The sequence below is a fragment of the Staurois parvus genome, unplaced genomic scaffold (assembly GCF_062004578.1).
Source record: "Staurois parvus isolate SC_StPar_1 unplaced genomic scaffold, SC_StPar_1.0 ptg000208l, whole genome shotgun sequence".
NCBI classification, from domain to species: Eukaryota; Metazoa; Chordata; class Amphibia; order Anura; family Ranidae; genus Staurois; species Staurois parvus.
Window position 1 is genome coordinate 1,961,813 of NW_028318004.1, and position 27,514 is coordinate 1,989,326.

At 44.7% G+C, this 27,514-nt stretch overlaps 1 protein-coding gene across 1 annotated transcript in view; it reads left to right on the forward strand.

Annotated features, from left to right (window-relative positions):
- Positions 1-14,254, forward strand: part of SDHAF3 (succinate dehydrogenase complex assembly factor 3) — a 56,868-nt gene extending 42,614 nt beyond the window's left edge. Inside the window, exon 3 of the mRNA XM_089678662.1 lies at positions 13,859-14,254. Within this exon, the coding sequence (XP_089534788.1) occupies positions 13,859-14,065 (207 nt within the window). The 3' untranslated portion in view covers positions 14,066-14,254. The remainder of the gene's footprint in view (positions 1-13,858) is intronic.
- Positions 14,255-27,514: the final 13,260 nt, after the last annotated feature.

A 27,514-nucleotide genomic window follows, 5' to 3' on the forward strand; every position in this document is an offset into this window, starting at 1 on the left:
ACACTTTGTCCTCTCTCCTTCCAGCGTTGACCCTTGTCCTCTCTCCTTCCAGCGTTGACCCTTGTCCTCTCTCCTTCCAGCGTTGACCCTTGTCCTCTCTCCTTCCAGCGTTGACCCTTGTCCTCTCTCCTTCCAGCGTTGACCCTTGTCCTCTCTCCTTCCAGCGTTGACCCTTGTCCTCTCTCCTTCCAGCGTTGACCCTTGTCCTCTCTCCTTCCAGCGTTGACCCTTGTCCTCTCTCCTTCCAGCGTTGACCCTTGTCCTCTCTCCTTCCAGCGTTGACCCTTGTCCTCTCTCCTTCCAGCGTTGACCCTTGTCCTCTTTCCTTCCAGCGTTGACCCTTGTCCTCTCTCCTTCCAGCGTTGACCCTTGTCCTCTCTCCTTCCAGCGTTGACCCTTGTCCTCTCTCCTTCCAGCGTTGACCCTTGTCCTCTCTCCTTCCAGCGTTGACCCTTGTCCTCTCTCCTTCCAGCGTTGACCCTTGTCCTCTCTCCTTCCAGCATTGACCCCTGTCCTCTCTCCTTCCAGCGTTGACCCTTGTCCTCTCTCCTTCCAGCGTTGACCCTTGTCCTCTCTCCTTCCAGCGTTGACCCTTGTCCTCTCTCCTTCCAGCGTTGACCCTTGTCCTCTCTCCTTCCAGCGTTGACCCTCGTCCTCTCTCCTTCCAGCGTTGACCCTCGTCTTCTCTCCTTCCAGCGTTGACCCTCGTCTTCTCTCCTTCCAGCGTTGACCCTCGTCTTCTCTCCTTCCAGCGTTGACCCTCGTCTTCTCTCCTTCCAGCGTTGACCCTCGTCTTCTCTCCTTCCAGCGTTGACCCTCGTCTTCTCTCCTTCCAGCGTTGACCCTCGTCTTCTCTCCTTCCAGCGTTGACCCTTGTCCTCTCTCCTTCCAATGGTGACCCCTGTCCTCTGCACTGCCAGGGGTAACTCCTGTCCCCTGCCCTTCCAGCAGTGACCCCCATCCTCTGCCCTCCCAGAATTGACCCCTGTCCTTTGGCCCGCCACAATGACCCCTGCCCTCCTGATCCCAGTACAGTACCTTACCAATTCCTGTGCACTCCCTTGCTGATCCCTGTATGCTGTCCTACAAACTAATAGTTCCAGTACACTGGCCTACAAACTGCTAACCCCTTGTACATTGCCCTGCTGACCTCTCATCCTCTGCCCCCAGACATTTTTTACTGCACCCCACATCAGACAAGCTAGATCTGGCCATACCGCCAGCAGAAACTTGCCCCACAACAGGGTTTAAAGTCTCCGCCTGCTCCAGGGCCTAGAAAAGGTCACAATGGCCCACCAGCATCTCAGCAGCCAAACAGACCACAACTCCCTCTCAAATGTGTCCTGTTCCACACAACAGCACCTGCTGGCTGCTTCCTGGCCTTTTCAGACCTCTCTTGCAGGTGAGTTAACTCAGGTTCCTGGTACCATAGCCAGGGTTGAAGGGTGTTTCCCTCCCAATATCTATCTGAGCCTATGGGTTTCTGAACCCATATCAGGACTTTAATAGTCCTGTGAAAACTGCAAATCTGTTAACAAATCACCCTGAAATACTCTGCACGGGTGAGAATCCCTGACTATAGTCCCCTTTAAAGGGACTATAGTCCTATCACTGGTGACACATATCTACCATCCTGGACCATCCCTGGCATCCTGTACACTGTATATGTTCCAACATGGTGACTCTCAAAGGGTAGAGCTTAGGACTGCACTATACAGAGGGGCCTTGACAACGCAGTGTGGCTTCCACGTGTAATTGCAAACGTTGTTGAACTAAAACCTTTGTTTTTACCGTAAATTGCCTTAGGTGGTAAGTGTTCTGGGAAAATGTTTGTGTTTGTGTTGTGAAGCCCTTCCATTTGCACCTTACTCTAAAAGATTGTTATACTGCTGACTGGGGTAGTCGCCAATTTTGTTTAGCTTATGTAAAGTGATTTCATTAGACCAAGGGTTATTCTATAGAAGAGCTTATGGTCGTTTCAAGGGAGAGCAATGTAATGTTGTTGCTGATAGATCGCCTCAGAGATTATAGATCGTTCTAATGTTTCATCCTCTGTTTTAATATTTTCTGCACAAGCTGCCCAGACGTCTTCCCTGTAAACAACACTTTGGTGAATTGGGTTTGAGATTGTCGAAGGTTTATACCGGATTTGTAATTCATTGCTTAACAGCTCCACAATCTTGATAGTTACCTTCTCTTATAAATAAACATGACCCAACAGCTTTCGATATGTTCAGTGTTTTTGCATCCTGAAGCGTGTACCGCGGAGGAAGATTTTGTTATATATGGAGGAAAGTGTTTTCTAATGGCCTCTAGTGTGCCAGTTGGGTAAAACAATATGAGAAAAGTAAGGAGAGGAATTTAGCATGTGTTTCCTATAGTGCATGGAAGGGGAACATTTTAGGTATCTTTAATATTCAGTATAACAAAAAAACAATTCAAGTAGATAAATACAACACTTTTTATGATGCAAGGTCTTTAACCTACTGTTACCCAGTCCCCCTGAGTTCAAAGAGGAGCCAAATCTGAATTTAAACAGGACATTGTTTGTTTTAAAGAACAAGTCCAAGAATGCAAAGATCTGTAAATTGGGGAGACAGAAGCTCTCAACCTATGAGTGTCTCAATATTGGAAGAAAAATTCTACAGGTCAGAACCAGGGGTGGACTGACCATTCGAGCACTCGGGCACTGCCCGAGGGCCCGGGGTCAGTAGGGGGCCCCATGAAATGCCCCTGGTACCTTTTTTTTATAGGCTTTTTTGAGTGTGGGCAAGGACACAGGGGCCCCATGATCTCCTATTGCCCAGGGGCCCCATGAGTTGTCAGTCCGCCCCTGGTCAGAACTCAACAGTTTTTCCACACTTTAAGTCCACCTTTTGCCAAAAATAATTAATAATAAAAGCATCCAAATTTTATAAAAAAAGTGCTTTATTACTCTTTTGCATATGAGCCTGCAAAGCATTGCAACCACAGTAAGTGGATGATGGATATAATGCATAGGCTGTGGTTGTGCCGGTGGAGCCACACATGGCCATGCTAAATGATAGGAGCTGGTTTGTAGAAGAACCTCCAGGCTCTGAAAGGTTTTACCCCCTTCATGACCAGGCCATTTTTTGCTATGTGGCACTGCGCTACTTGAACTGGAAATTGTGCAGTCATGCGCTACTGTACACAAATGGTATGGTGGTATTTGATCACCACTGGGTTTTTATTTTTAATTATGTAAATGAAAAAAAATATTGAAATCTTTCAATACAAAACCCAATATTTTCTGTTCTAAAACATAAAAAAAAAAAAGAAAATCTAATTTCGTCATAAATGTAGGCTAAAGTTTATTCTGCTACATGTCTTTGGTAAAAACAAAACCCCAATAAGTGTATTTTAATTGGTTTGTGTGAAAGTTAAAGCGTCTATAAACTATGCTGTACATGTAGGACTGCAGTACACTGAGGATGCTGTGGGGTGGTCTATGCAGGTTATACATATATTTACAAAATGTGTGCAAACTAAACCCCTTGTTTTAACATGAACTGTTAGGGTAATTCAGTGTGTTGCAGGCTGGCTAGTAAGTGAGCTGGGAATTGCTGTTAATTGTTTTTTTACTATGATTACAGCTCTGCTCCTGCCAGGCACCCTACCTCCCCGTAACTATTAAATACATAAATGCCACTTTTACGTGTCTAAATTCATGGTCATGTAACAGGCCTGGTCCTGATCCTGGTGTTCTATCTTTTAGACTGCAAAGTGAGAGGGTACTTCAGGTTATAACGTTGCTGCCTGGGTAAAGTGGGCACTTCCTATTGGCTGCTCAGTAGTTTTTAAGCTCTAGAAGACTGCATCAGAGTGATGACATCACAAGAATTAAACCAGTCAGTAGTGGGCATGTGTTGCATTTCTGAATCACCAGTATCCTGTCACATGGTAGAGGCTGAGCTGATGAGGACTTATCTTACACAGCCTGTCCAATACCCCCAGGGGTTGGTGACGGTGTAGCAGGATGAGGAGTGGCAAGGGTGCCTGAGGTTGGTCCTGACATGGTGGGTTGTCAAACAGTCTGAATGCTGCTGGGATGCTGTGGATGCTCAGACTGGTACTTGTGCACAATGCTGGCACACAGGTGGACTACAGAATCTTACAGGTGGAGAAGGCCTTTGTCAAAATGAGCCAAAGTCAGCAACAACTGGGTAGCACAGGTACCAAATCGGAAGGCAGGATCAGAAGCCAGGCCAGCATCCATGTCAAATAAGCAGCAGAAGTACCAACACGGCAGGCAAAGGATGCAGTCAGGGCACAAGCCAAGGTCAGCAACAGGCTATTAAGATAAAGAAGAGTCAGGAGGCAAGCTGGGTCAAGCTCAGGTTAGCAGAATGCAGGTCTGGTCACGGGTCAAGGAGGTGATGATCAGCAGTTCTCCTTAGTTGGATGCCAAAAGGCAGCCCCCAAAATTGCCACTCGCCTGCTTACATCTGGCAAGTGAAAATAATGTGGGGTCGAGTCACTGGGTGCTGTCTCTCTCTGCGGGCAGGCGGGACAGATGGCTCTCTCTGCAGGCGAGTGGGCTGGCTGGCTGTCTCTGCGGACAGGTGGGCCGGACGCTCTCCCTGTGGGCGGGCGGGACTGCGGGCCACTCTCAGTGCTTGTTGTGGTGAGCTGTCATTGTGCAGCCCCGTGCTGGAACGGCCACTCTCTCTTGATAGGAGAAGGTAGAGCCAAAGCCCCTCCCCCTCTCTGCTTTCCTGCCAAGGAAAACCCGCTGTTACAGCTCTGCCCCTTGCTGACGTCACTCACATTCGAACTGCTGTCGGTAACTACAGAAAAACGTGTCCCTTGTTTTAGCCTGCTGTGTGCCTTGTACCATACTGTGTGTCTTGCTGTGTGCCCTGTACCATACTGTGTGCCCTGTACCATACTGTGTGTCTTGCTGTGTGCCCTGTACCATATTGTGTGTCTTGCTGTGTGCCCTGTGTCCTGCTGTGTACCCTGTAGCATTATCAGTGAGGGGTCTGTTGGCGTGGGCAGGGGGGTGGTAATTGGAAGATGGAATCTTTGGGGACTGGAGGAGTACATGGGATGGAGGAGAACATGGGATGGAGGAGACGGGACTGGAGGAGGAGGAGGACATGAGATGGTGGGGATGGGACTGGAGGAGGACATGGGATGGAGGAGATGGAACTGGAGGAGGACGTGGGATGGAGGAGATGACACTGGAAGAGGATAACATGAGATGGAGGAGATGGGACTGGAGGAGGAGGACATGGGATGGTGGACTCCCACAGCAGATTGCATGAACACAGTGTGATTGCTATGCGGTACGATGCGGGAAACACAGTGATTCCTGTACTTTTCTATTTTTCCCGCATCGCATCAGTATGAACCGAGCCTTAAACTGACTATTCAATTGGGTCTTAAGGGTCAGCCATTGATTGCATTGATTCAAGACTTTTCAAGTAAAGAGATTGTATATGGTTGGCTATGCTGTTAGCTTGAGTTGTAATTACACTTACACTAACAAAGAACACTCTCTGTATCGCACTGCCATTTGTATAAACCCCAGGGGTTCAGCAGTTTTCTTTGCACTCAAGAAAAAAAACTGAATATCGCCCTACCAGCAAGCTGATATTTTGGAGATCGTAGTCTGTTGATTCACTTGGAATTTGTGACATCACTCTCTGGCATGATGCAATCCATGCTACACAGCGGGGCTGATTTACAAAACTGAAGAGAAGTGAGGCTTTCACCCCAACAACTAATCAGGTTTGATCGTCAGCACTTTGGTCTCCAGGAACATTAGCTGCACTTTTTCTCCAGTGGTCAGATGTGTAACTCTGTGCGGCCTTCCCACACCGCACCGTCTTCCTGCACCTCGCTAATTACTCTGATTGCTGTCTGAAGGATCACTTTCACCTTCATTAATTTTCTCCCTCTGGGTTATTGGCCTTCACCTCTGAAATGCACATCTTTTGTGTGATTTGATTTAAGATGGCCTGTGTTTCGGTATCACACGCACGCTACTGTCCCAAGCCGTACAGACAATATTCTGCTACCTAATATTTCTAAAGTTCAAGTTTTATCCAGTATTCTTTATCTAGAATGTCCAACAATTTCACACAACATGGTGCTTTATGGTGATGTTGATGTCATTTATGAATGAGTAGGGTATTGCGTACCTTGACAGGTTTCTGCCCAATGAAAGTACCCAAACTGAACACTGAGGCACTCTCATTGGATGGCAGGGTATAGTTACAGTACTAAATCAGAGAGGAACACAGATGTGTTTTCTGACTAATATACACTCACCGGCCTCTTTATTTTCTTGTTAGTGCCAAGAAAATCTCCCCCACACCATTCCACCACCACCACCAGCCTAAACCACTGATACAAGGCAGGATGGATCCATGCTTTCATATTGTTAATGCCAAATTCTGACCCTACCATCTGAATGTCATAGCTGAAATCAAATACCCATTCTCCTCTGACCTCTGACATCAACAAGGCATTTTCCTCCACACAACTGCCACTCACTGGATATTTTCTCTTTTTTTGGACCATTCTCTGTAAACCCTAGAGATGGTTGGGCTTGAAAATCCCAGTAGATCAGCAATTTTTAAAATACTCAGACCAGCCCGTTTGTCACCAACAACCATGCCACGTTCAAAGTCACTTAACTCCCCTTTCTTCCCCATTCTGATGCTCGGTTTTAACTTCAGCAAGTCATCCTTACCACATCTAGATGCCTAAATACATTGAGTTGCTGCCATGTGATTGGCTGATTAGCAATTTGTGTTACTAAGCAATTGGACAGTTGTACTTAATAAAGTGGCCAGTGAGTGTGGCCAACAGTAGAATGCAGTCGTTCTTGGCTGATAATTTTCCACCTTGCTCAGACTTTTGTCAAGCTGGGTGGTACTTGTAGGGCCTCCGATGGCTTCAGTTTTGTCAGATTCAGCAGGAACTGGACAAAATTTTAGTAGTCTATGGCCAGCTTTAGGCTCAGTTCACACCTGAGCGTTCTGAGCCTCGAAGCTACAAAATGCTGTAGGAGAAAAGAATTGATTCTCTACGGAGTTGGTTCACATCTCCACTCCAAGTCACCTGAGGCCAAATGCCTAAAGCTCAAAAAAGTTTAGAAGCTTCTTAGCTTGATTTGGGCAGATTGGTGTGTTTTTTTAAGCATTTTTATTCCCCCTAGAAATACAAAACGCACGTTTTTTGAGCATTTTTTTCTGCTCAAATGCAATAATGCAATAATTAAATAATAATTATTATTATTATTATTATTAAATAATTAAATAATATTAATAAATTAACCCCTAACCTCAGCCCCAACCCCCCAAACAAAATAATAGTAATAATAATATATTTAAAATAATAATAAATGAAAATAAAAATATTAACCCCTAACCCTAACAAAAAATAATAAAAAATAAATAAAATTAACTCCAAACTTTAACCCTAACCCCCTAACCCGAAACTCTAACCCCCTAAGTCCAATAAATAAATAAATATATTATAAAAAATATAATATATTAATAAAAAAGCTGAAAAACATAGCAACAAATGATAAAACAGATGATATGTTTCTCTACTTTCTCTCAAAAAAACACCAAAGCTCAAAACGTAGTTCAAAAATTTGTAATAAAACATCTGGAAAAACACTCAAAAATGCAATGCTCAGGTGTGAATATTATTATTATTATTATACAGGATTTATATAGCGCCAACAGTTTGCGCAGCACTTTACAAAATGAAGGTAGACATTACAGTTACAATACAATTTGGTAGAAGAGGAAACAGAGGGCCTGGCTTGTTAGAGCTTACAATCTAGGAGGAAGGGTTGAGTGATACAAAAGGTAATAGCTGTGGGGGGATGCGCTGATGGAGAAGCTCGGGAGAAGTCCTGGAGGTGAGCATGGGAGGAACAAGGGAACTAGAGAGCAGAAGGTCTTGGTAACATCGAAGAGAGCGGTTTGGTTGACACTGAACGGTAGGAGACACTGAACGGTTGGTAAGGTGGATGAGCCTGGCAGCAGTATTTATGATGGGCTGGAGGGGGGATAACCTATGTAAAGGTAAGCCAATGAGGAGGGAGTTGCAGTAGTCGAGGCGAGAGATAACCAGGGAGTGAATTAGGAGCTTTGTGGTATCCTTGGTTACAAGGGGCGTATTCTGGAGATGTTGCAGAGGTTGAGGCGGCATGATTTGGACAGGGATTGGATGTGGGCCTGAAAGGATAGTTCAGAATCCAGGGTTACCCCTAGCACCCTGGCATGCAGGGTTGGGTTGATAGTGGTGCTATTGCTCCTGACCAAGAAATCAGTGTAAGAGGCACGTGGGGAAGGAAATATTATGAGCTCATTTTTGGATAGATTGAGTTTTAGGAAGTGGTGTGACATCCAGTCCGATATGTCTGTTAGTACATCGGCGAGGAAACTGATGGAGTGAGCTAAGGAGTAAAAAGATAGATTTGTGAGTCATCAGCATAGAAATGGTATTGGAAACCATTGGAAGCTATCAGCTGACCCAAGGAAGAAGTGTAGATCGAGAATAGGAGAGGTCCAAGGACAGAACCTTGGGGGATCCTGACAGAGGAGTAAGAGAGGAGGAAGTAGAGTTGTAAGTGACACTGAAGGTGCGGTGAGATGGGTAAGATTCGAACCAATGGAGAGTATAGTCACGGAGACCAAGGAAATAGAGTTTTTTGAGGAGGAGGGGGTGGTCAACTGTGTCAAAGGCAGCGAAGAGGTCCAGAGAGTACAGAATAGTGACCATTGGTTTTAGCGGTTAGTAAGTCGTTTGTGAGTTTTAGGAGAGAATACCGCCTTAGTCTTCAAACTGGTTCCTTTTGAGCTCCTTGGATTCAAGGCATAGACTTTACACAAGGCCTTGGTTACACTAAAAATTGAGATTAAAGTGAGCCCGTCACTTACTCCTAAATAGCCCTCTTAATAACCCAGCCCCACCCACTGACACTTGCCTTACTAAGGGTTAATGGGAGTCCAGCAAGATGTGTAATTACACATTAAAGGGTCAATCCACTCAAATAGTTTAGGCCATTTATTCTGACCTTGAATTATTCCCACTCCTCCTGCAGCATTCTCTATATTATAAAGATCAAGAAGGCATGGTGAGAGCCCCTTACAATAGTCACAGCAGGAGAGCATATGGGGAACTTGGCACAGATATCTTACCAATAAGGCCTTCAAGAGATAAGTCCTGTCTGCTTTTGGAGATATTCGATGGACCTTGTTTTACTGTTTCCACTAATATATATCTTATGACTTTACTCTGTAAATCCCAGTCTGGCTCATCTTACAATTATATTGAGCTGGTTTCTAAAATCTCGAATGTTGCGAGGCCTCTTAGGGCATTCTATCATCATGGCTGTATGTGGCCGGGGTGGATATACACAGTCCTGCTCCTCTACAGCTGATGCCCTTTCTTTGACTTTGATGCTAGCACTGCCAAACAGGAAGATATATGTGGGAGGTGGTAGAGGAGAGGTGTCAATATTGGGAGGATCAGGATGCTACCTTCAATAACAAACCTTGCTGATGACCTCATGGTGGAGAAATTGGAACATCAATATAAGGAAAAGTTCAGTAAGGTAAAACCTAAAATTACCAAAGCAAAATTTCAGCCAGAAAAGGAATGTAGCAGCTTATTATATCAAGGAAATTAAAGTTGAACTAAAGGAAGATATAAAATATACAAATTTAAGCCTACGTTTAGTTAAAAGAAATAAAAAATAAGCACAAGGGATATTACCTTCAGTATGATGTGTCCCTTGTGCGGCTGTGTAATCTTCCTCCTTTGATGCCCCCTCAGCTCCCCTACCATAATCTTCTGATGCCGTGGGTGTTAATAGAACTAAGGCACATATGTCAAACACAAGGCCCGTGGGCCGAATCCGGTCTGCCAGACCATTTCATAGCCCTCAACCCTCCTGCAGCTGCGGCACCCCGCTCATCTCCACCCACACCTTGTCTCAGCAGTTTATTAACAGAGAGGAGGACAGAACTCCTCCACCAGGTCCTGCGCTTCTCTGTGCAGCCGCAGAGAGGCTCATCTCTGCTCTTCCCCCCTCCACCATCTCAGCAATTGGTATCAGACAGGAGGACGGAACTCCTACAGATCCCGTGCCTCTCTGTGCAGCCGCAGCACCCCCTTGTCTCTGACTCCCCTGGTCTCAACAGTCATCAGACTCTGGCAGCTGACTCCAGTCCTCCAGACCCTGTGCTTTCTGCTTCCCAGCTTAATCCCAGCTTCTTCCTGACAGCAGCACAAGGTAAGGGGGGGGTGCACTGGGATGCATGGCAGCTTTTTTCAACTAGAGTGCCCAGGAATCCTGGGGTGCCTTTAGGGTTCTTCAGGGGTGCCTTGGCAGTGAGTGCATTAAAAAGATCCAACAGGCTGGCTGTACTGGAAGTCGATTTTTTGACTTCAGTACAGCCAGCCTGCCCATAGATTGATCGAATCTCGACTGGTCCATGCTGAACCAGCCAATATTTGATCCTTCTATGGCCAGCCTATGTCATTATCTCTGGGAAGGTGTTTTTGTGTCTAAGAACGCTCAGAATGGTTTGAAGGCTTCCATCTACCGCTACCTGGGGAAAGGACAAGCAGGGAGAGTTAAGCTGGCCATAGATGGATCAAATCTTGGCTGGTTCAGCAGGCGCTGGCCAAGATTCGACTCATCTATGGGCAGGCTGCTTGTACTGAAGTCGGTCCATCAGTCAATCATAGAGGTACCATTTTGAACTCTGTTGCCTTTTCTTCTACTTTTTGGTAGAGAATATTACCTGAGTTGGGGGTTTGGATTGCATACCATGACCTATGATGGTGATGGAGCTTTAACTTACTATTGTGTGTTTTGTTTTTTTTTTTTTACACCTCCATCCGTTATGTGTTTTCTGGCGAGTAGCTGTAACAAACAGGAGCTGCAAATAGCAACATCCTATAAAAAATTCATGTCTTTTTGTCAGCACCTTTTCTTGTTAGAACAGATGGACACAGTCACTGAACTGCCTGTCAGGGATCATCATTTCCAAATATATGTTTGTTTTTCTGTATGTGTGCCGGAGTGAGATTGCTTTGTTACTTAGCAGAGGGGTAGATTAATGTGGATATTTATAATACTTCCTGCCAGAGAGCAACTTTCCTATATTTCTTGGGAGGTTGACATTTACGTAACATGTATCTATACTGAAATGTATACTGCAACCAGAAAGTATTCCCAGCGCTTAACTTTTGCCACATTTTGTTATGTTACAGCCTTATTCCAAAACTGATTAATTTAATTTTTTTCCTCTACATTCCACAAACAATACCCCATAATGACAACGTGAAAGAAGTTTGTTTTGAAATCTTTGCAATTTATTAAAAATAAAAAACGAAAAAAAAAACACACGTACATAAGTATTCACAGCCTTTGCCATGACACTCAAAATTGAGCTCTGGTGCATCCTGTTCCCACTGACCATCCTTGAGATGTTTCCACAATATGATTGGGGTCCACCTGTGGGAAATTCAGTTGATTGGACATGATTAGGAAAGGCATAAACCTGTCTAGATAAGGTCCCACAGTTAACAGTACATGTCAGAGCACAAACCAAGCCATGAAGCCCAAGGAATTGTCCGTAGACCTCCAAGACAGGATTGTATCAAGTCACAGATCTGGGGAAGGGTACACTTCTGCAGCATTGAAGGTCCCAATGAGCACAGTGGCCTCCATCATCCGTAAATGGAAGAAGTTTGGAATCATCAGGAATCGAGTGATTGAGGGAGAAGGGCCAGGGAGGTAACCAAGCAACCGATGGTCACTCTGAAAGAGCTCCAGCGTTTCTCTGTGGAGAGAGGAGAACCTTCCAGAAGAACAACCATCTCTGCAGCACTCCACCAATCAGGCCTGTATGGTAGAGTGGCCATACGGAAGCCACTCCTCAGTAAAAAGGAAAATGGCAGCCCACCTGGAGTTTGCCAAATGGCACCTGAAGCACTCTCAGACCATGAGAAACAAAACTTTCTGGTCAGATGAAACAAAGCTTGAACTCTTTGGCCTGAATGCCAAGCGTCATGTCTTGAGGAAACCAGGCACTACTCACCACCTGGCCAATACCATCCCTACAGTGAAGCATTGTGGTGGCAGCATTATGCTGTGGGGATGTTTTTTAGCGGCAGGAACTGGGAGACTAGTCAGGATTGAAGGAAAGATGAATGCAGCAATGTACAGAGACATCCTTGATGAAAAATTGTTCCAGAGCACTGTGGACCTTAGACTGGGGCAACGGTTCATCTTTCAACAGGACAAGAACCCTAAGCACACAGATACATAACAAAGGAGTGGCTACAGGCCAACTCTGTGAATGTCATGGAGTGGCCCAGCCAGAGCCGATTGAACATCTCTAGAGAGATCTGAAAATGGCTGTGCACTGCCACTCCCCATCCAATCTGATGGAGCTTGAGAGGTACTGCAAAGAAGAATGGGAGAACTTTCCCAAAGAGAGGTGTGCCAAGCTTCTAACATTATACTCAAAATGACTTGAGGCTGTAATTGTTGAAGCACCTTTAGCACCAAAGTATTGAGCAAAGGCTGTGAATGTTGGACCCTGCATTCACTCTATCCAGTTTCCCTGGATCCTGCATTCACTATATCCGCTCTCCCCGGACCCTGCAATCGCTATATCTGGTCTCCCCGGACCCTGCATTCACTATATCTGGTCTCCCCAGACCCTGCATTGACTATATCTGGTCTCCCCGGGCTCTGCAGTCACTATATCTGGTCTCCCAGAACCCTGCATTCACTATATCTGGTCTCCCTGGACTCTGCAATCATTATATCTGGTCTCCCTGGACCCTGCATTTACTATATCTGGTCTCCCCGGACCCTGCAGTCACTATATCTGCTCTCCCTGGACTCTGCATTCACTATATCTGGTCTCCCCGGACCCTGCATTCACTATATCTGGTGTTCCACAGTACACAGAACATGGAAATATAATTATTTTAGTAAATATAAACTGCTAAATACCTTTTCTCATCAGAAGTTAGAGCAGTCTTGTGGCTTCTATCAGTGTCCAGCCCAGCACTAGCTAAGGTTGAAGGAGGAGTTTTCTTTCTGCTCTAGGAGGATGCAGAACCCCTGACCTCTGACCAGTGCTGATTGGCCCTGTGCTGATCACATGCATTCTCCCAAGAAAAAAAAAAATCTTTCTAGCAATACGTACCAAACTGAGCATGTGCAAATGCCTATGGTTCAGTCTGTCTTATCAGGAGATAAGAGGTGGTCGCTTGAAAAAGAGAAGGAACAGAGAAGTCAGGATCAAACTTCTTTTTTACACAATGCAGAGGATTAACCCCTTAGGTTCCACACTGAGTATCACAAGCATGCTTTACTGCATATACAGACTGATTTTACTGCTGTGGGTTTAGTAACACTTTAAGTGAAAATGGCATTTCAAAAAGGCAGATAAAAATCTGAAATTATAACTTTTTATATACTTTTCCTGCACAAGTCGAGTTTTGCCCCCCCCCCCCCTTCTGTCTCCTTGGCCCCATTATTATCCTGTAATTTGATATGTAGCTTCTTTAACCAATAAAAACATTTTAAAATTAAGCAGGGGCAGGGCCAAATTCGACTAGTACTGTAAAAGTCAACGTTTGCATTTGGCTTCAGCTTCCTGATTGTAGATTGTACAGAAGGTAACCTGCGTTGATACAATTTTTCATCACAGGCTTTCTTTGAACCGGCGCGGGTTGTGACAGGGAAGCAATTCTCTTTGAATTTTTTACCTCCTTGAACAATTGTTACCGTTTCATAGATACTGGAATCACCAGATGATCTTTTTTTTTTCCCCCCCAGAGTTATGCTGCAATGTTGTGGGAACAAGCCAAATCCTGTCTCCAGAATCCAGACACACAGAAGATGCCGTACGGAGCCAGCCTATCAGAAGAGAAGCTGGATTTATTTAGTGAAGAGCAGATTGGACAGTTACATGAACTCCTGCAGGAGGCCACTAAACCGAAGCAGCAGTTTGAGGTGGCCGAAGATTCGGGACAGAAGACTTAGACTGCAAGGAAGAAAAACTTCCACTCTGGAAAATTGTTTTTTTTTTTTTAAGTGATAAATTAAAGATGTTTGCTGGTATTTATAAAAAAATGCTAATTTCTTTAAAAAAAAAAGGTGTTGCCAGATCGACCAATCATTGAAATATTCCAATGAGATTAAATGGCTATTTAAAGTGGTTGTAAACCCGTACATATATCCAGTGACGTGACTGGCCTCACGTGATACACAGAGATTATTATTATACAATATTTATAAAGTGCCAATGGTCCGCTCAGCGCTGTACATTACAAAGGGGGACAGAACATGTGACAGAACAATACCAATACAATGCAAAACATGAGGGGATCGAGGGCCCTGCTCCTTGGAGCTTACAATCTAGGAGGGAGGGGATGGTGGTACAGGAGGAGATGGCTGTGGGGGATGGAGTGGTAGGAAGAGTGGAGGAGGTCGGCAAGTTAGCAGGGGGTGGGGTAGGCTTCTCTGAAGAGATGGGTTTTCAGGGTGCACCTAAAGGAGAGGAGAATAGGTGATAATCTGATGGGTTGGGGCAGGGAGTTCCAGAGGATGGGTGACACCCTGGAGAAGTCCTGGAGGCGGGCATGGGAGGAGGAGACCAGGGAACTAGAGAGAAGGAGGTCTTGTGAGGAGCGGAGTGTGCGTGCTGGGCGGTACTTGGATATTAGGTCAGGGATGTAGTTCGGGGCAGTATGGTGGACGGCTTTGTACGTCAGTGTTAGGATTTTGAATTTGATCTGTTACGCAATCGGAAGCCAGTGGAGGGATTGGCAGAGGGGGGTGGCGGAGACGGAGCGGTTGGAAAGGTGAATGAGTCTGGCTGCCGTATTCAGGATCGACTGAAGTTAACCCCTTCATGCCAGCGCCTCCCGGCCCTTTAAGGGTTCCAGAAGCCGGGAGGCGGAGTTTAGAATCATGTGACCGCCGTGACGCACAGCGGTCACATGATCGGGAAAGGTCCCGATCGAAAGAGGAGATTGGGACCTTTCCGTGAGTACCGGACATGTGTGCTGGGAGCGTGCAGGGCGCGCGCTCTGGGCACATATGTCCTTTTTTAACCACTTGCTGTCAGCCTGCTGTTTATAAACGGCAGGACGGTGGCACTCCAGGGGTGGGTTGCCGTTCATAAACGGCACCCACTATTTCTAGTTGTGCGCGCTCCCTGGGAGCGCGCAGCACCGCAGTCCGGTGCCCGCTGTGTCCTCCGGACACAGTGAAACACCGATCATCGGACGGGACCTCTGTACGAGGTCCCGATCATGTGATCACTGATTGGCCAATCAGTGATCACATGCAAAGTAGTAAGCAAGATGTCACTTCTGACATCATTGCTTACTACGTGTGAAATCTGTGAATGATCACAGAGGTCACATGGTACAAGGCTATTCACAACAGCCTTGTACCATGTGACAAGCTGTGACCAATCACAGCTCACTCAGTACTTCTCAATGGCTGCAAGAATGCAGACAGAGAGAAAGAGAAATGATTGCTTTTACATCCTATATGGGTGTAAAAGCAATCACTGTAAAAAAAAAAAAAAAATCACTCCCCACAAGTAGTACAGTATGTAATAAAAAAAAAACCATAAATAATATTATAAAAAAAAAATAAAAATGTAAAAAAAATGTTTAAAAATTATAATTTTTGGTTATAAACTAATTTTGGCTTATTTTTCTTTTTACTAAAAAGATAATGGAATACATTTTGGCCAACATTTACGATGAAAGATTATTTATTTGCAAAATTTTATAAGAAAAACACTTTTTTTCAAAATGTTTGGACTTTTTCATTTACATAGCAAAAAAATAAAAATCCCAGCGGTGAATAAATACCACCAAAATAAAGCTTTATTTGTCTCAAAAAAATGGCAAAAAATTCATATGGGTACAGTGTTGCATGATCGCGCAATTGTCATTCAAAGTGTGATAGCGCTGAAAGCTGAAAATTGGCCTGGACAGGAAGGGGATAAAAGTGTCCGGACAGGAAGTGGTTAATAGACCGCAAATGTGCGGCTGCTCGGCATCTAGGCCCAGACGTCGGGAGACCGCACATTTGTGTGCGGCCGGCGTGAAGAGGTTAAAAAAAAATTGCTGTGTGAATACCTTAAAGTATAACTTCACTCTTGCAGTCAACATTGACTATTTGTAATCCTTATGCTGCCAGCATTAGTAAATAGATAGGAAAGCATATCATGTTTACTATTTTAAGCTTTTTTTTTTTCCACATTTCTTCAGTTACTTCCTGGTTTCCATGCCTATGCAAATGATGTCACACATCCCAGGAGTCTTCAGGAGGGGAGGGAGGGTTCTCAGCTTAGCCAATGTTAAGGGCAATTGGATTCCAGGAAGTAAATGCTACATGAATTATCTGCCCTTACTCAAGATGGCCACGGTCAAAAATGCTAGAAGGGTGATTTTCAAAATTATTTCTCAGCAAAATAAAGCATGGAGACATGGATGGATGAGGGAGTTTGCGTTGAATATTAATAATGAATTAAATAGCTTTTTTTTTTTTGCTTTGTGGTGCTTAGAAGCAGTGTGTTTCCACTTTAAGCATTCACACTGCTGTCGCAAATAATTGCTGTATTGTGTGCAGTATATTGAATGATATGTTTATTTCCTGTGATTGTCAGTTTCACCTAGTTCCCCCAGTGTAGTATTTCCTTGGTTGAGGTGTTTAGGGAAAGCTTTGTATTACTCCACTCCTCTAGGTGGTGCGGATGATCATAGGAAATAAATTTATCCTTTACTAATACAGTGATTATGCATGATGTCTGTATGAATGCTTAAAGGCATTTGCACAGTAATTATATATATATATATATATACAGTGGGGATCGAAAGTTTGGGCACCCCAGCTAAAAATTTGTATTAATGTGCATAAAGAAGCCAAGGAAAGATGGAAAAATCTCCAAAAGGCATCAAATTACAGATTAGACATTCTTATAATATGTCAACAAAAGTTAGATTTTATTTCCATCGTTTACACTTTCAAAATAACAGAAAACAAAAAAAATGGCGTCTGCAAAAGTTTGGGCACCCTGCAGAGTTAATATCTTGTACTGCCCCCTTTGGCAAGTATCACAGCTTGTAAACGCTTTTTGTAGCCAGCAAAGCGTTTTCAGATGTCAATATCCTCTGTTCGGAATGTAATTAAGAAATGGCAGTCATCAGGAACAGTGGAAGTTAAAGCAAGATCTGGAAGACCAAGAAAAATATCAGACAGAACAGCTCGCAGGATTGTGAGAAAAACAATTCAAAACCCACGTTTGACTGCACGATCGCCATTTTTTTGTTTTCTGTTATTTTGAATCTTTAGGCACAGTAATACAAATTTTTAGCTGGGGTGCCCAAACGTTCGATCCCCACTGTATATATACAGTATATAGCCCCCTTGGTAATAAAGTTCCCTTGGTATAATGACCGCCTTAGGATGTATTCAAACACAAGAGTCCAAAGGTGCCACACATCACCATATACTGTATGTTATCAATATACTTGACTGAAAGTGATACTAAATCTGGTCTCCCCGGACCCCGCATTCACTATATCTGGTCTCCCAGGACCCTGCATTCACTATATCTGATCTCCCTGGACCCTGCATTAACTATATCTGGTCTCCCCGGACCCTGCATTCACTATATCTGGTCTCCCCGGACTCTGCATTCACTATATCTGGTCTCCCCGGACCCTGCATTCACTATATCTGGTCACCCCGGACCCTGCATTCACTATAACTGGTCTCCTCGGACCCTGCATTCACTATATCTGCTCTCCCCGGACCCTGCATTCACTATATCTGCTCTCCCAGGCCCCTGCATTCACTATATCTGGTCTCCCAGGCCCCTGCATTAACTATATCTGGTCTCCCACAGTACACAAACATGGAAATGAAATAATTTTAGTAAATATAAGCTGCTAAATACCTTTTCTCATCTGCAGTATAGAGCAGTCTTGTGACTCCAGCAGAGCACTGGTTAAAGCTTGTAGGAGGAGTTTTCTTTCTGCTCTAGGAGGATGTGAAACCCCTGACCTCTGTCTGGACAATGCTGATCACATGCACTCTCCCAAGAAAAAGCAAAACCTCTCTAGCAATACACTCCAAACTGAGCATGTGACCATGGGTTCAGTCTGTATCAGGTTGTCATTTCAACAAGAGGAGGGGCAGAGAAGACAGGATCAAACAGCCTTTTTACACAATGCAGAGGAATAACCCCTTAGGTTCCACAGTGAGTATAACAAGCATGCTTTACTGTATATACAGACTGATTGTACTGTTGCGGGTTTAGTAACACTTTAATATTACTTGAGAATCTAACCTAGGAACCTATATCCTTGCAGGCTCCGTACTTCAAAATATATAGTAATTAAAGTGAAATGTATCTTTCTCATTGAATATAGCCGGATAAAGTGGTTACTTTGCATGTTAATTAATTGTGACATCCTGCTATTCTCCCAACACATATCACAAACAGAACGCCTTGAAGATATAGTAATGGCAGACATGAACTCCAGTCCTTCAGCTGTAGCTTGTATAAGATCATACGATTGGACTGTAAGTATCAGACATCAAAAAAACAATCAAAAGATCATTCTGAAGTTGGAAAAAGTTGAGATTCCCCCACATAAAGTTTTCTTTATAGTGGGGTTAAACAGTATGACCTAGGGAAGGATTTTCTCATGCAAGGAGACTGGTATTAACAAAATCGCAATATGGCGATGGCACAAGCAAACGCTTAGGCTTCATTCACACGTGGCCAGGTGGGGCAATACAACCAGGAAATTGAGCTGTGGTTTTACTGCCCACCTGAACTGGGACATACAACCTGTCATGGGTGTACACATGCCAAAAATAAAAAGCATGTCACTGTTTTGTCCGCTGAATGTAACTGCTGCAGGTCTATAGGGTCACACTGCAACCACCTTGCAATCGAGGTGGCATTTACCCCCGGTTCACATCCGTGCGGGTGGTGCCGCTGCGGACCCACACAAAAATCCATGCAGCTGCACAGAGAATTGTGGACCCGCGGGTGGGTGCCATTAGTTCTAATGGCATGCCGCCCGCACTGGGAAACGCAACCGTACTGGGAACCGAGGTTCCGGTGTGGGCTGCGTTTTCCAAAGTATTGCAGGGACTTCTTTCCTTGCGTGGCACGGGAGTCCATTCAAATGAATGGGCTCTCATGCCCGAGCAAAACGCGGCCAGCACGGCCGCATAGGTGTAAACCTAGGGTTAAATCAGGCAGTGTGGAGGCAACATATCACCTCCTCACCGCCTGTCAAAGTTCTCTGAAAAGTAATCTTGGCATTACTTTTCAGAGGAGTGGCAATCCTTGCTTAGGTCTGAACAAGCCCTCAGAGATGCTAATGTCCAGCAAATGGTGTACATGGAAACGCATATAAATGGTAATTCTTGGTCACTTCTCGTATCCAGCAAATAGTCGGTGTAGACCTAAATGTACAGGATTATCCATGGAATGTATTATTCACAATCAGTATGAATGTAAGAGATATAATTAGAGATAAGAGATGTAATTCCCATATTCCTATGTTTCTTTGCACATGCAGATGATGTATGAGGATATAGGTAGAAAAGCTTTGACCGCAATCGGTGAAAATGATGTAGCTCTCCAATCTTGCTTCGTACCAGGCAGATTGATAGCAATATGTGACTATAAGCATTTTCCATAATAGATATAGTGATAGGCAATGCGGTCTCGCCATGTGACGCCGACCAGGATTTCAGTAATATTCAATATACAAGCCGTACATTGCCAACCTAAATAAAAGTGTCATCTGGATATCAATATCTTAAAATCCAATAAACGTGAAGCTTATCGCTGTTCCAGAAATGTAACATTTGTCACCTCGCCTGTTCACAATTGGGCTGTGTTGCTGAACGCATGCCTAACCCAATGGCAAGCTGAATGTAATCAATTCCAGTAGACCCAGTTCACATCATCGTTGGTGTGCACTAGGTGAAAATTCGTTCTCTTTAAATGCCCCACAAAGCAGAACTACTTTTTTATATATATATCCCCTCTTCACTCACATTCCCGACCCCCTAAATACTACCTGAGCCCTCTCTCAATCCAGCACTGTGCCCAAGAGCAGCATCACTGGTCTCTCTCTCACCTCACTGAACTCCTGCTGCTCTCAATCAAATCCTGTGAGGAGGGAGCAGGGTTTGTCTATTGATGCAGCACAGAGCCCAGGTCAGGAGTGAGCCCACACGTGTGCCCCCATAGCAAGTAGCTTGCTATGGGGGCAATCGGAAGGGAAGAGGAGTAGACAGCGCCAACAAGGGACCCCAGAACAGGAAAGGGACCACTCTGTGCAATACCATTGCACACAGCAGGCAGGTATAACATGTTTATTATTTTAGAAAAAAGAAAAAGCGAAGCTTTAAAATGATGTTTAAAGCTCTACATCCACGAATCCATCGCCTGAGCAACACTTCTGCCTGCTTCCTTCTATCCTCTTTACAGTGCATTTATGGAAACCTGTTTCTTCTTTGGTTTGACTTCTCATGCAAAGACATTGTCTACTTGTTTGCATTCACTTTTCTGCTGTCTGGCTGCTGTCTGGCCTGACTGCTGGCTTGTATTCTGGTTCTCCTTCATCTCTACCGTGTCCCATTCTGCTCCATTGAAATCTGCAGTGATGTTGCTTGGTCTGGTCTACAGTTCACCCCATATGCCCAAATCCAATCACTGTCCAAATCTTGTAGACTTCACCTCTGCAACATCTCCAAGATACGCCCGTTCCTAACCTTGGAAACTACTAAGCAACTTATTCACTCCCTTGTTATCTCTCGCTTTGACTGTTGTCACTCCCTCCTCATTGGCCGACCTCATCGCAGTCTATCCCCTCTTCAGTCTATCATGAATGCTGCTGCCAGACTCATCCACCTTACCAACCTTTCCATATCTGCCACCCCTCTCTGCCAATCCCTCCACTGGCTTCCCATTGCCCAACGAGTAAAATTCAAACCATTAACAATAACATATAAAGCCAGTTATAACTCTGCCCCAAATTACATCACCGATCTTGTCTCTAAATATCACCAAAACCGTACTCTCCGCTCCTCCCATGACCTCCTGCTCTCTAGCTCCCTTGTCTCCTCCTCCCATGCTCATCTCCAGGAGTTTTCCAGAGCTTCCCCCAGCCTCTGGAACTCTCTACCCCAATTTATCAGACTATCGCCTACTCTGCTCACTTTTAGGCGATCTCTGAAAACCTATCTCTTCAGGGAAGCCTATCCTGCGCTCAGCTAATAATGGAATCTTCTACTCCTCCTACCAGTCCATCCAGCACAGTTACTACCTTTTGTACCACTAGCCCCTCCCTCTTAGATTGTAAGCTCCAAGGAGCAGGGCCCTCCTAACCGTCTTGTATTGAACGGTAATGTTGCTGTATTGTCTCCCGTTATATTGTAAAGCGCTGAGCAAACTGTTGGCGCTATATAAATCCTGTATAATATATAAATATATATATATATATATGGCTCCTTTGAAAGACCTGCTCCCGGTCCTTATATCACATCTCCCAAGAGGCTGCAGGAGCGGGAGGGGCTCCCTGTACCCAGCTGAAGAGGACTAAAAGAGTGGTGCAGGACCCAGTATATGTCATCCAGACACAGCAGATTGCAGTGGGACAATGCTGGATTTGCTCTGCAAGTATCTTAAAAAGTATGTAGCAGTACTGGGAAGGGGATCTGCAACTGCCATTTTACAGAGAAGCTGCTGCATTTTGACACCTGTTCCCACTGTGTCATGCAAAGCAACTACAGGCTGTCATTTTAGCAGTCAGTTTTGCCAGTAAAAGTGACAGCAGGGGGAAAGGAGCTGGATGTGAGAGATGTGTCCTAAACTTTGTTTAATTTTTGTTTTAGGATGTATCTTATGTTCAAAATCCTTAAAGTGCTTCTAACCACAGAAGGTTTTTTACCTTAATGCTTTTTTTTTCCTATACTCACCTGAGCCTGATCGCGATCCAGCGCTGTGCCTGAGAGCAGCATCACTTCTCTCTCCTTACTGACTCAGAGGCAGCAGCGGGAGCCATTGGCTACTGTTGCTGTCAATCACAGCCAGTGAGGAGAGAGCAGGGGGTGGAGCCAAGCCACACTGTGTGTATCAATGGACACATGAGTGTCTCCATAGCAAGTGGCTTGCTATGGGACACTCATCAAAAGAAGCCAGGAGTTCTGGCATGGGAACAGAGAAGAGGAAGATTGGGGCTGCTCTGTGCAAGACCATTACACAGAGCAAGGAAGTATAACATGTTTATAAATTGAAAAAAATATATATATTTTTACCTTTACAATCACTTTAAGTGGTTAATTTTGAACAACGTGAGGAAGCATTAGAACTGGTCAGGTTTTTTTAGAGAGATTTCCCCCTCACTGTGTAACAATAGAATTTACAGATAGGAATTGAAAGAAAATCTGTATGGGGACACAGAAAGCAATAAAAAGCTTATTGGGGGGAAGGGGTATTTTAATATACTCTAGGAAGTTACTGTTGTATATTTTCCCTTATTTCTATCCTGATGAAGTCAATGTCATTCAGAACACAAAGAAATAGAAACAAAAAAAAAAAAGTGTGTGTGTTGTCCATCTTAACCATTCTATCCAAAGATAAGAGTTATTGTTGTGAAGAAGGAAATCTGGATGCTGCCCTCCCAATAAAATCCATCTTTATTTTTGTACAAAAAAGCAAACAGTCGCCAGAGGAAACGTCAGCGTGTTTCACGCAACTCTGGTGCTTAATCAGGACTCTAAGTCATGATTAAGCGCTGGAATTGTGTGAAACATGTTGACTTTTCCTGTCTCCCCCCTAGATGTCTGCTTTTTTGTGTGGAAATAAAGATGGATTATATTGGGAAGACAGTGATCCAGATTTCCTTCTTCAGCTTTCAGTCTGATGAGCTTGGTTTGCACCCTAACAGGAGTTGCGGTGGATTGTTACAGCGGATCAACCTGGAACAGCATCTGTTTTTAAAAAAAAAAAATAATAATATGGGTTGGGCACTTTGAAATGTTGGCATCCATGCCCCTTTTTGCGGTCATCTGTGCAAATAAAACCTTTTTCTTATAATTTAATAAGCCGACTTTCAAGTAGGAGCCATTGCCGTCAATGACAAGCCCACTGTACAGTCTGCCACACCATGACAGGCGTTGTCAGCAGAGAGGCGCATAAAGACGTACATGAACAGAAAAAATTACCTAAAAGGGACAAAATATTTTATATTGTGACATAATGTAATGTGACAACATGGCTCCGAATTGTTATTAGGGTTATTCTGACATGTGCATTGTACCCAGTAATGAAAAATAGAAAAGAAAAATATTTTCTCTTTTTGCCTCGACAATAAATTCTGTTAATTGGAACAAAAAAAGGTGATGCTGTTATTACCAGCAACCAATCACAGTTGTCAATATTCTAGAGTGGGTTAGGAAGACATCCAATTAGCTGCGTACCTCAGTCTTATGACCACAATTGTTCTGGAATCCCAATCTCTATATGTCACCTGCAAACCACAAAAATATCCAACTCACTGAAAATAATAATTTTACATTTTTACTCTTTGTCATGTGTTCTTTATTACTTTGTAAAAAAGCCTCCCTCCTCCACTGAGCACTCTTATCTATCCAACAAACCCAAAATTCAGCTCACAACAACCCTGAGAGTACCCAGATCACTTCCCAGAATGCTTTGCACAGATTTGCAAAGGGGCGGGGCCACATGACCAACTGAAAGCCAATGCCAAGCAGGAGAGGATAACAAGGAGTACCCATTTTCGGGTCATCTTCTACTCCACATGTGTCAAACACAAAGCTTGCAGGCCAAATCTGGCCCGCCAGGCCATTTCATGTGGCCCTTGTACCTACTGCAACTGCGCCCCCCCATCTCACCCCCCATCTTGTCTCAGCAGTTGGCGGCAGAGAGGAGGACAGAACTCCTCTGCCAGATCCTGTTCTTCTCTACTCAGCCACAGAGAGGCTTGTCTCACCCCTCCTTGTCCCTTGTCACCCGTCCCATCCCATGTCAGCAGTCTGGCTGCAGTGAGTAGGATAGAACTCCTCCGCCAGATCCTGCAGTTTCCCTCGTCTCTACCCCTCCTTCCCCCAATGTCAGCAGTTGGTAGCAGAAAGGAGGACAGAACTCCTGTGCCTCTCTGTGCAGCTGCAGCACCTCCTGGTTTCAGCATTTATCAGACTCTGGCAGCTGACTGCAGCCCTCCTCTGGTCCTCCTCCAGACCTGGCACTTTCAGCTTCCCAGCTCCACGCTCAGCTTCTCCCTGGCATTAGCACAAGATAAGGGGGGTACACTGTGATGTAAAGGAGGGTGGGGGACTCGACTTCTAATGATGGAGGGGGCACTTTACATCTGATGTAAGGGGGGGGGGTATTCTGGACTTTTAGTCTTACAGATGTAACCAGCCCTTTGAGGGCAAACATAATGCTAATGCGGGCCGCAATGAACTTGAGTTTGACACCCCTGCTCTACTCCAACAAGTATGAAAACCATTTTGGTGGGGGCCCAGAACAGGTGAAATTTTGTATGTTTCGAGGCAGGGAATGTCCTGGTTGCAGCTGATTGGGCCTATGGCAGGGGTGGACTGACCATTTGGGGTCAGGGGTCAGTAGGGGGCCCCATGAGATGCCCCTGGTACCTTTTTCATAGGCTTTTTTGTTTGGGCCGGCACACAGGGGCCCCATGATCCCCTATTGCCCGGGGGCCCCATGAGTTGTCAGTCCGCCCCTGGCCTATGGGTATGCAAGCATGTGACAGCTTCCCAGGGGTTCTGTCAATATGGGTTAGGACCTAACCTAGCTCATCACTAGTTAGGACTACAGAACACCTTCTCAATCTCTTTTCCAGAAAATAGGGTGTTCTATAGTACATAGAGGTAACCTGGGCAGGGCTGGTAACAATGTAATAAACTAAAATGATTTGAATGACATATTTAACAAACATAAAGGGAGCAAATACGAGAAATGTGTTGTTAATGTTTACATTGAGGTCCCAGCATCCATTACTCTGCTCAATATCAGTCACTTTACAGAAAAGTGCAATTTGCCTTCCACCAATAAAACCTATCATATCTCCGTATTTTATTGCAGGATTGAAATGCTGGATTTGTTCGGCCGGATGAGACTGAATAATCACATAATTATTTCCACGTCTAAAAGCATCTGCCATTAAAGTATTTAGTGGACAGGGAATCAATATCATTAATCCTCTTAATTACACCCCCTTGAGATTCATTCATTTGCATGTCAATTGAACCTACTTTCAGGAGGCAGAGACAATCTTTATTGCTAATGTGACCTGAAGAAAGAGAATAGGATTTTACTGGGTTAAAAGAATTAACAATTGCATGTCAGATTTTATCGAAGTTGTATTACTGAAAAGCGACATACACATTTTCCAAAAACTATTTTTTTTTTTTACTAATTTACCAAACTGTCATATGTAGGCAGCATGTTAAGAACTAGGAATTAGAGATGAGCTTGGGCACAGTGGCGTCCCTAGGTGGGTGCGGGGTGTGTGTTCCGCACCGGGTGACACCTATCACACGGGGTGACACCGGACCCTCTCCATGAGCTCCACTAAAAGGAAAGTTTTAAAGCAAGCCGACGATCCCCGCAAGATGGATCGGATCTGCGGATTGAGCATAATAGATCAGAGTCCGATCCATTATGCTCCCCAATCCGCAGATCCGATTCAACTTGCTGGGATCGTCAGCTTGCAACCAATACGGGGTTAACTGATCTAGGTAAGGCTGTGCAAGATCCGGGACTTGTCTGTAACCTGGAAATGTGGGAACTTCCTCTATTTGACATCACTTCTCGAGCATGTGCAGACCGGACCGGTGTGGAAAGATCAGTTAACCCCGTATAGGTTGCAAGCCGACAATCCCCGCATTGGATCCGATTGGATCTGTGGATTGGGGAGCATAAGGGATCGGACTCCGATACATTATGTTCAAACCGCAGCTCAAATTCCATCCTGCGGGGATTGTCGGAGGGATGACACCAAGTGTTACCGCACCGGGTGACACCAACCCTAGGGACGCCCCTGCTTGGGCATCCTCCAAACTCATCTCTAGCCGAACTTGCACTTATTTTTTTTTCTACTCTAATGAATGGGTCATTCCCACCCCACAGCCTGCCTCTTTGTTCTTGTGAGCTGCGGGGCAGAAGTGACCCAGGCCGCTGGAGCATAAAAAGAGTGCACGTTCGGAGTTCTGCTTCAGATGAGTCCAGAGGACACCCAAGCTCAGCTCTACTAGGGGTAGAAGTGGTTCTAATGCAAGCACATGCCTATGTACACATGGCCTTAAACAGACTTGGGTTGCCATTAGGTAAAAAATGTTTTTCAAAAATCAGCACAAGAAATGTTACTTACATTTAAAGTGTTACTAAACCAAGGACCCTGCATTCACTATATCCGGTCTCCCCGGACCCTGCATTTACTATATCTGGTCTCCCCAGACCCTGCATTCACTATATCCGGTCTCCACGGACCCTGCATTCACTATATCTGGTCTCCCTGGACCCTGCATTCACTATATCCGGTCTCCCCGGACCCCTGCATTAACTATATCCAGTCTCTCCGGACCTCTGCATTCATTATAACCGGTCTCCCTGGACCCTGCATTCACTATATCTGCTCTCCCAGGATCCTGCATTCACTATATCTGGTCTCCCCGAACCCTGCATTCTCTATATCTGGTCTCCCCGGACCTTGCATTCACTAAATCTGGTCTCCCCGGACCCTGCATTCACTATATCTGGTCTCCCAGGACCCTGCATTCACTATATATTCGGTCTCCCCGGACCCTGCATTCACTATATCTGGTCTCCCTGGACCCTGCATTCTCTATATCTGGTCTCCCACAGTACACAGAACATGGAAATGCAATTATTTTAGTAAATATAAACTGCTAAATGCCTTTTCTCATTAGAAGTTAGCGCAGTCTTGTGACTTCTATCAGTGTCCAGCCCAGCACTAGCTACAGCTTGTAGGGGGAGTTTTTTTCTGCTCTGGGAGGATTCAAAACCCCTGACCTCTGTCTGGACAGTGCTGATTGGCCCTGTGCTGATCACATGCGCTCTCCCAAGGAAAAAAAACCTCTCTAGCAATACACATCACACTGAGAATGTGAAAATGCATACGGTTCAGTCTGTCTTATCAGGAGATAAGAGGTGGTCGCTTGAAAAAGGGGAAGAACAGAGAAGAAAGGATCAAATGGTGTTTTTACACAATGCAGAGGATTAACCCCTTAAGTTCCACTGTGAGTATAACAAGCATACACATGCTGATTTTACTGTTGTGGGTTTAGTAACACTTTAATGTAAAGTGTCCCTTATGTTGATTCTGGCTGTCATATGTCTGCCCCCCCCATACCCGTTAGTCAGGGCTG